This window comes from Numida meleagris, chromosome 1, assembly GCF_002078875.1.
Source record: "Numida meleagris isolate 19003 breed g44 Domestic line chromosome 1, NumMel1.0, whole genome shotgun sequence".
In the NCBI taxonomy this organism is placed as follows: Eukaryota; Metazoa; Chordata; class Aves; order Galliformes; family Numididae; genus Numida; species Numida meleagris.
The window spans coordinates 51,474,242-51,482,696 of NC_034409.1; the positions used below are offsets into that span (position 1 = coordinate 51,474,242).

Sequence of the window (8,455 nt, forward strand, 5' to 3'; positions counted from 1 at the left end):
GCCCTCTTCCTCTGCCCTCTTCCTCTGCCCTCTTCCTCTGCCCTCTTCCTCTGCCCTCTTCCTCTGCCCTCTTCCTCTGCCCTCTTCCTCTGCCCCTCACTAACATGCTCTGTCTGCCTCTCCTTTTGTAGCAGATGTGGATGGCAATCTCCCTTGGATTCCCACTGTGCCCCCCAGCGAAGTGACAGTGACAGACATCACGGCAAACTCCATTACCGTCACTTTCAGAGAAGCACAAGTGGCTGAGGGCTTCTTCCGAGACCGGAGTGCGCAGTTCTGAATCTCCATTTTCAGTGCTCCCCAAATCTAGTGCTTTTAGGGTGGGGCTAGGGAGGGGTTGCTTTATCCCTTAAGAAAAAAAAACCCAGATGTCTAAAAATGTTTACAGAGACCTTTCTTTCTTCTCCTTTTCCCCCTTTCAGATACGCAAAAAAAAAAAAAAAGGCAGCATAGGGGGTGTGTGTTTGTCATCGCTTTGTCCATCTGAAAAACTGACAGCCCCTTCCCTGGCAAATACTCCCCTCCTGGATGTCAAAGCAGCAAGCTGAACAATTTGGCTTTTGTGCTGCTAAATGGCAGCAGCTGCATTTGTGGGGAGAGGGCATGTGGAGGTGGAAAGAGAGCTAGGTCTCTAGCCTGCTGCCTTGTTCTGCAATTGATACCCCTTGGATAAAAATATTTCTCTGTGCATTGCTCTTCCCACCTTCCTCCTCCCTCTCTTCATGCAGCACTGAGAGACGATGGATCCTACCTGTGTAGATAACTCCAGCCTGTTAAGACTTTCTCTCCAGTGCTGTTTTCCCTGGGGCCTGCTGTCAGGACTTCAGAACCGTATTTGCCTGTCTGTGGTAAGTAAGGCTGTGCAGCACAGCAGGTCCGTGTAGACAGGAGAGGTTTCTCTGATTGTTGATCATCCAGGAAAGACTGAAATGCATCTCTGAAATCTAAATTGGCTAACTGAATTCAATTTACCCTCGTTAAAAGCCCAGAAACCCTGCATAGTCGAGGCATACCACTCTGTCTATGCTAAACAACATTTCCAGGCTCGTCTGTGATGTGTGAGAAACATGTTATGAAAAGTGGGGCGTTCCTATCCTCTGCCAAATTCTGGCTTAATGGGAAATGCTGCCCTGAATCTGTGGTGATAGTTGGTTGAAATCTGACTCTCTTTCCCTGGAAGGAGGGGGCTAATAAGACAACTGAAGCATTGCCTGGCACTGCAGAGATATTCAGGATACTGGCACAGGCCCAGGACACAGGAATTGGACAGAACTGAGCTAGAAATGGACCTTGATTAGCAGCAAATTCTGTTCTTGGATGCCATTGGGAGATCCAAGTTAAACAACATGCGGAGAAGGCATGCAGTAGAGTAGAAGGGGGTGGGGTGGGGGTGGGGGAATCATAATTCTTAGCAAGGAGAATTCTTGGATTGTACTGTCTGAGTAATATTCTTCCATGACTCCAGTCTCCTCACAGTATCTGTGATCCTGTACTTCTTTACTGATGGAAACTTCCCCTTGGAAGGCTTAAAACTTTGCCAAGGAAAGTGGTCTGCATTTCAATAGACCCTGCCTGATCTTGCACTTAAAAATGCCTCATGCTGGACTGCCTGTGATGCTTTGAGGTATTTGAAGAAATGCTGTATTTTGAGTTGGTAGTTTAGCATAGCATCTGTTCCTGCACATGCATATTCTCTTCCATTTTCTTGAAATCAAGTTTTATTTAAGTAACTTTAAATTTTAAATACAAACATTTTCCTATGGAAAGCAAGAAAAGTAAGCTACGGTCTGAGGTGGAGACTGCCAGAGAGAGCTGCAGGGTAACATTGGCTGTCACGATTACCATCCTTAACTTCTTTGTTCCCTCTCCCCACTCCACACAAAGCATTTCTTTCCCACTGTATTTATTCTGTATGAAACTATGAGCCTTTTGAGCTCTGAGGTATAGACGCCTGCGGAATTCGGCAGTGTGCAGCAGTTCCTTTGAAGGGCTTTGCCTGCTGGCCTACAGAGTTTGGGAGCTCTGGGACTTCTGGTCATCCAAACATCTGCTTTTTGCAAAGTGCTTGGGCTGCCCTCTGAAGCTTTTAATAAAAGTCGGTTTTACCTCAGATAGGATGTGACAGGGCAGTGCAGACTTGAGATTTCCTTTTCCATCTCAAAGCTGTTTTAAGTAGGCCAATCTTCCACTGTGTCACATCGGTTTCAGGACCATGGGGAAGATCCTGAATTTCTGAACTAACCCTCTGTCTCCCAAATAAGTGACATGGAAGTTTAATTATGGAGAAATAAGGATGAGAAGTGAAGGGAGGAGAGTTATGTGGTGGAAGGAAGAGTGAGCAAGAAAGAAGCTTAGAACAGATAGCAAGGGCAAACTGATGAGGTAAGCATACAGGCCCAGGATGTCTGTTGAATGTGGGTGTCTGGAGCAAGGCTTCCAAATCTGGAATTGTATCACATAAATAGGTTTGCTCTTTTCTGCAGTGTGTGAGGTTGTGTGTTGTCATTCACACTGTCACACCCTACACACGCACGCTGCCCTCTTCTTGACATTTGCCAAATGGGCAGAATACGTTCATCTTCCTTCTTATTGTGACCCGTGGGCATTCTGTATGGCTGAGTCTGCTCACCGGGGTTGCAGTAAGTTGGGTAGTCACAGTTACAGAAGCACAACATTTGGGCTCATCTGGGGAAAATTCTTGAACTCCAGCTCACCCTGCTGAATCTTCATGGCATTTATGGGATCTGTTTTCTTTAATGCAGCTACTGCCACCGTTGTCCTGTCTTCATCTCATTGTACAAGTACACCAAAACCCTTCCTACTTGTTAAGGTTCCTGTCATCAGCTGACATTGGAAGCAGTGCCAGTCCTGTAGCAGAGAAGAGTTTATCATAGTAAACAAGTTCTCCATCCTCTGCTTTTTCTTCCACTCACCAGCTGAGACTTCTCAGTGTTTTGTTTTGGCATTTCTCCTTCAGCATCTTTTCTTTCTCTTGCAGTAGAGTTTTCAAAAAACCTGTGGTGCTCTTTCAGAGAGGGTACACCCACAGCTTCATCTCTTAATCATGCTTGGATCAGGCTAGCGTTTTTTGTGGTGACTAATCACCTGACTACATGGAGTGTTGAACAAGGTACTTGGCTCCCGTGCTGCTTTACGTACAGGTCAGTTAGGAGTTAACCACCAGGTTAAGGTGCAGCAGGTTGCATGTGTGTGGGTTTAGTTTGTGTGTGTGAGGAAGAGTTTGTGGTAGGAAACTAAGCAGTTACTGTGGAGCGTTCTGTTTTTGTTTTGGGTTTTTTTTGCTTTTGGGATTTATTTTTTTTTTACATTCACGAATTCAATATTAAAAATCCATTCAATACTTTTCTTCTGGGCTTTTTAATACTCTTCCATAGTGTCTGGTGACATACCATTGTAGATTTCCTTGGTGGAGCTGGTCTTCAAGGACTTTAACTTTAGTCCACTTCTGCAGGTGTAGAGATGTATGGGGCTTTTTTACTTTTGATGGCAGTAAGGCTCCTCTGGGTTCACTTTTCTCCCAAATCCTGTCCATCTTCAGGTTCAACCCCCAATCTGGATATTGAGCTGGAACTTACAGAGCTAACATATGAGAATCGGATGCTGTGCTCAGAGCTTTGTTACACATTCCATTTGATTAGGAGAGCCAGAATAGCATCCAGCTGAAGCAGAGTTTAATAACTCCATTCAAAGCACAAGCTGAGAATAGAAATGGGCTAACTCTCCCATACCTCATTTGGCTTCATAGCTGTAAACAAGGAAAACAAACTTCAGCCAGTAGAACTTAGTGAACTGTGCACAAGAAACAAACTTCTCAAGGAAGAACTGTTCTAACAGTTGTTCTTCAGAACTGTTCCAATGTGAGAATGACCAGCTGCGTTTAGGGGACAGAAGTTTATATTTCGTAAGTCTTCTCACAGTAACTTCACTGTATATGATGTGAGAGGACTGAGGGACTTCATGAGATTAGAAAACCTTTATTGTTAACTCTGGTTTAAAAAAAAAAAAAACTGAGAAGGACTGCCTCTGTTCCTGGCTGGTTACAAACTAGATGTTGTTGCTCAGATATGTAAGTGATGCCTCGGAACAGCAAGTTTTAACACGTAAATAGTGGCATTAAGTAGCCTTGTAGCTCCTGCATGCTCCTTTATTGTCTTGCCTTAGCTTGGGGGCCTTTTTGCTTGTGAAGTCAGACCAAGGTATTTATTTTATTTTCTCTTTCTTTTTCAAGCACAGCCAGGGTATTATTATGAGAACACCCAGATGCCATTCTGTTGTCCAAAATAAGCTTAAATTTGTTGGTGAACTGACCCTTGCTTATGTCAGAGCCTCATACAGCAAGAAGCTTATTGAGAAAGGAATGGCTCTTTTTGTTGTTGTTGTTAGTGTTGTGAAACTATCCAGAATTGTTCTCTTGGTGTTTTGTGACTGAATGTATAAAATTGTTTGTTTGCCTCACAGGGAGCCAGTGGCCCCAGTGCTGTTTCCTGCTCTGTGGCAGCCAGTGTTGTTTGATGGTTTCACTGGAATAGAGGGGGGAGGGCTCACACAGGTCAAAAAGTAGGCAGGGTAGCTCCTGCAAGACCTTCAGTGGTAGCCACAACAGAGGCTGGGGTGCGGAAGACAGCAGTGAGAGCTGTTAGCCACATCCATGCATTTGAGCAAAGCTGAATCTGCCATTGCCTCCCCACCCCTTCCTCTCCTCTCGGGTTTTCTGAAGTAAGGAAAGTGGGGAAAACAACTCTTTCTAAAGCTAAATGGTATCAGCTCCTCCCTTGCTTGCCTGCAGCATGAGAAGAAGAGAGCTGTTGGACTTTCTAGGAAAAAAAAAAAGGGGGGGGTGCAGGAAGAGAGGGAAGGAGGTGCCTCCGGTTTGTTCTTGCTAGGTTGTGAAGGGCAGGCCTTTGCGTGAGCAACTGAGAGTGAAGATGCAATGTAAGTTCTTTGCTCTTGTAATGAAACTCAAGGGCAAAAACCATCATGATTTGAAAGAAATGCTGAGGTGATTAACCTGACTTTTTTTTTTTTGTAATTGTTCGTTGAGGTGGGTGTTAAATGCCATCTGTCAGTTAACAGCAGCTAAATGAAAGCAGCCTGCTCCTTATAGGCCCTGTGTGCTTCTCACTTGGTTGTAGATTTTCCTTAGTCTCAAGAAGAGTGGGAAAATTATATGATCGGGATGGAGAAGAGGCAGTAGAAGAGACAAGTAGGGGATGAAATGAGGCTGTGTTCAGCCGCTGTTCTAATGCAGTCCCTCCTGCTCCAAAACCTGCGATCCCTCTCCTCAGCTCTGGTGTGTCAGTGCTTCAGGGCAGTTGGTGGGTGGATGGCCCCCTCAGCGGGCCACGTGGAGAGGAGGTGCTGCCTTCGTGTCTCTCTTCTATCATTTGGAAAGCAACAGAGGTGTATGTTAACAGCTTATGTAAGGTAATTTCTACATGGAAGTATATAGCATTAACATGTACAAGTGAAGGGAGCATGTCTCTTTTACTGTTTTTGAAACAGTTGTCTCCAAGGGCATAGTAAACTTGTGTACTGTCTTGTGACAGTAGGTTATGATGAAGAGGCCCACTGAGTCTGACTGCAGTGGAGCTGTCTTTGCAGAGACAGCTTGAACCTTCTGGGTGTTGAACCACCCATGTTCCAACCAGGCAGCTGGGAATGCCCGTGAAACTGTTGAAGGGAGAAGCGATCTCTTAGAATGGAACTCAGACTTCTCAAATACTTTCCTGCAACAAGTACTTCATGAAGTGATGATCCTTCCTTTCCTCTTCCAGTGCACCCTTAATTTCTTTAAGTACGGTGGCTTATCAGGGCGTGGGCCAGGGGTGATCCCCAGCTAACTGGGATGCGTGCGGAGGAGCGGAGCTCAGTGGGAGTTGGTAATGGCTGTTAGGCTCAAGATGGATGCCTACCAAGAGCGTGTGGGTAGAAACTACTGCTGGAATTGCTTCCGTTTGCTGTGGGACACCCTGCAAACCCTTCAGGGGTTCTTGTCTGAAACACGCCCTGGTGATGTCTGAGAGCACCAACTGGGTGTTGAAGGGGAGAGCTTATAAGACTGTTCAGAACCTCTATCAGCTTATCTTGTTACTGGGATAGCTGTTTTGACTGGGAGGGGGATTTCAGAGGAAGTGGAAAGACTTGGTTTTATTTTATTTTTAACTAGAAAACGTAGTGTCAGCACAAAGAAGCTCTCTGCAAGTCTGTCAAAACGTTAAGCAGCTTTTTTTTTTGCTTTTAGTCTGAAGCATGTTTTGAAGCACTTTGAAAATGCAAAGCACTAGGAGTGCAAAGTACTCCTTGTCGTCTGCCTGAAAGTGGCATTTGAAATGCATTTTAAAGGCATTTGAAAAGATGTATCTGTTTCAGGTCGCTAGCTGCCCCTTATTTTTTTTTCCAGAGCTGCCACCCAGCCCTTTGCTTCCCTCCCATGGCTGAAGGGAGAGTTTTCTCAGCTATGCTGAGTGGAGGAGGCTAACCAAGGGGGGGGAGGGGAGGCTCACAGCATCCCTAACATGCCCTGTGTGCTGGCTTCCTCCCCACCACCTCTTTTATCTGAGGAAAGGGAGAAAAGGAGGAAGTTCAGTTGCAGTGGTCCTAGCCTGGAACTGCGACTGTTTCTTCCAGCTCTGGAGACATCTTTATATTCGGCCTGAAGAATTGCACCTTATGAGTCTGGTTGAGGAATGGGGAGGTACCTGTCCTCTCGCAGGGAGTGTGGAGACGAAGGAAGGGTGAACCAGAAGCTGTCTTCAGTAAATGCTAGGTTTTTCTGGAGGCTGTTTCCTCACCTTATCTCCAACAGAATAGCAACAAAATAAATCATCCAAATGAAGCTTTTATTCTGCATATGTAAAGAACCTTTTGGGCAGGCTAGGATGAGAGACTCTTCTTCCTTCCTTGCCGAGCAAGCTCTGCAGTCAGAGGAACCTCAGTTCTCTCCTGGGGTCTCCAGCCTTCCCCTCAGCTTAGACACACCACTTGGACTCTTTGCACACTGACTCATCTAACGTGATCTGCGTCCCTTCTGCTGGGGAGCAGATGGGGTCGACTGGGAGAGAGGGTCCCTGGTTCTTGTTCTTGTCTCTTCAGTTGTTGCTGTTGTTCCTGTCAGCACGCTAGAGTATGAGAGTCTTTGCACACAGAAAGCTTCCTTTTGCACAGAATGAGCTTCTAGCTTTTGTACAGACTAATTGAATGTATTTGGGGGGTGGGGGGGTGGGAATAGGCCGTAAACCGATTCCAAATGAACCAATCAGAGTATAATGCCTTGTCTGAGCGAGTGTGTGCTGTAAGCAGAGGTTGTAATAGCGAAGGGAGGGCAGGCTCAAGTATAATTTGACACAAAGTGTGGTTTTATTTTTGTACTGATATGGATAAGAGACTGTACAGCATCTATTTATTTAGATGATTTATGTGGTAAATGTTGCAAACAAAATTATTAAAATATTAAATATGAAAACTGACATTTGCCTAATGGTCTGTCTGTGTAGTTATTTACCTCCTTTTCCTTTAATTTAACGGCTGAATTATTTTCCCTTAGTTGCTCCTGTCGGTATAAACATGCAGTGTGGTTGGAAAAAGAATGGAAAAAGGCCCATGCGTGCGTGAGAACGACCAGTAAAAAGAAGGTTTGTGGAGCACGGAGCGGGCAAAATGCTGTTTCTGGCATTACTCGTTGCTTCAATTTGAGGAGGTTAGGTTTTTATTAATTTTTAACCGTGGGGTGAGTTAGAGCTATAGGGTGCTGAGCTGGGACAGCAGGTCTTTAATGGATTCAAATTGGAGAAGGAGAGCGCTGCTCACAGGGTGGCTACTGCTCTGGGTTCATTAGGTCTTTGGGAAGCAGCTGGAGGAGAGCGTGGCCATGGCCAGCATCCCAGCTCTCCTGGGAGCAGCACAGCCTGGGTGGTGCTGTTGGAGAGGTGGAGTTGGGCCCCGGATTCGCTGCAGGTAGCTTGGAGTGAGCCAGTCACGCCAGTCAGCTTGGGCCACGCTGGGGGTTTGCCCGCATTACCAAAATGCATCCAGCATGCCTGCTCTGAGCTGGTGGGGCCGGGCCTGACCGCTGGCAGAGGTGCGGGCCTGCAGCCAGCCGCTTGTTTTGCTGGCAGCAGCTTGGGAGTCAGGTGAAGGAGTGAGGAGCTGCAGTGCAGCATTACGGGAAAGCCTGCTCCAGAGATTTCCTTCCTACCCCTGCCAATGCTGCAGCGGCTGGCTGGCACTCTGCACCCAGCGCCTTGTCCTTTCACATGCATGTGCTGGCTGGATTAAAGGTTAATCTGGACAGCATTTTTTTTTTTTTTAATAATCTGTTGCTATGCTGTCTCTCGGCTCCACGCAGGGTAACCTGGCAGCGCTCCTGCCAGCATGCCCCAGAGCAGGGCACCTGGCTGCTGCTTTGCTCCTCGAGGAAGTGGCTTTGGAAGGGAGG

The 8,455-nt window shown here is 46.3% G+C and overlaps 1 protein-coding gene across 5 annotated transcripts in view; it reads left to right on the forward strand.

The window, feature by feature from the left end:
• The window catches only part of CBX7 (chromobox 7), a 17,028-nt gene extending 9,376 nt beyond the window's left edge, over window positions 1-7,652 (forward strand). For 2 of the 5 annotated variants that reach the window (XM_021384945.1, XM_021384923.1), the window contains exons 6-7: window positions 132-266; window positions 729-7,498. In XM_021384945.1, the coding sequence (XP_021240620.1) occupies window positions 132-266; window positions 729-763 (170 nt within the window). In that variant the 3' untranslated portion in view covers window positions 764-7,498. Of the gene's footprint in view, window positions 1-131; window positions 7,499-7,564 lie in introns of those variants that run through there. The other 3 variants (XR_002434534.1, XM_021384934.1, XM_021384940.1) reach the window with 3 other exon arrangements.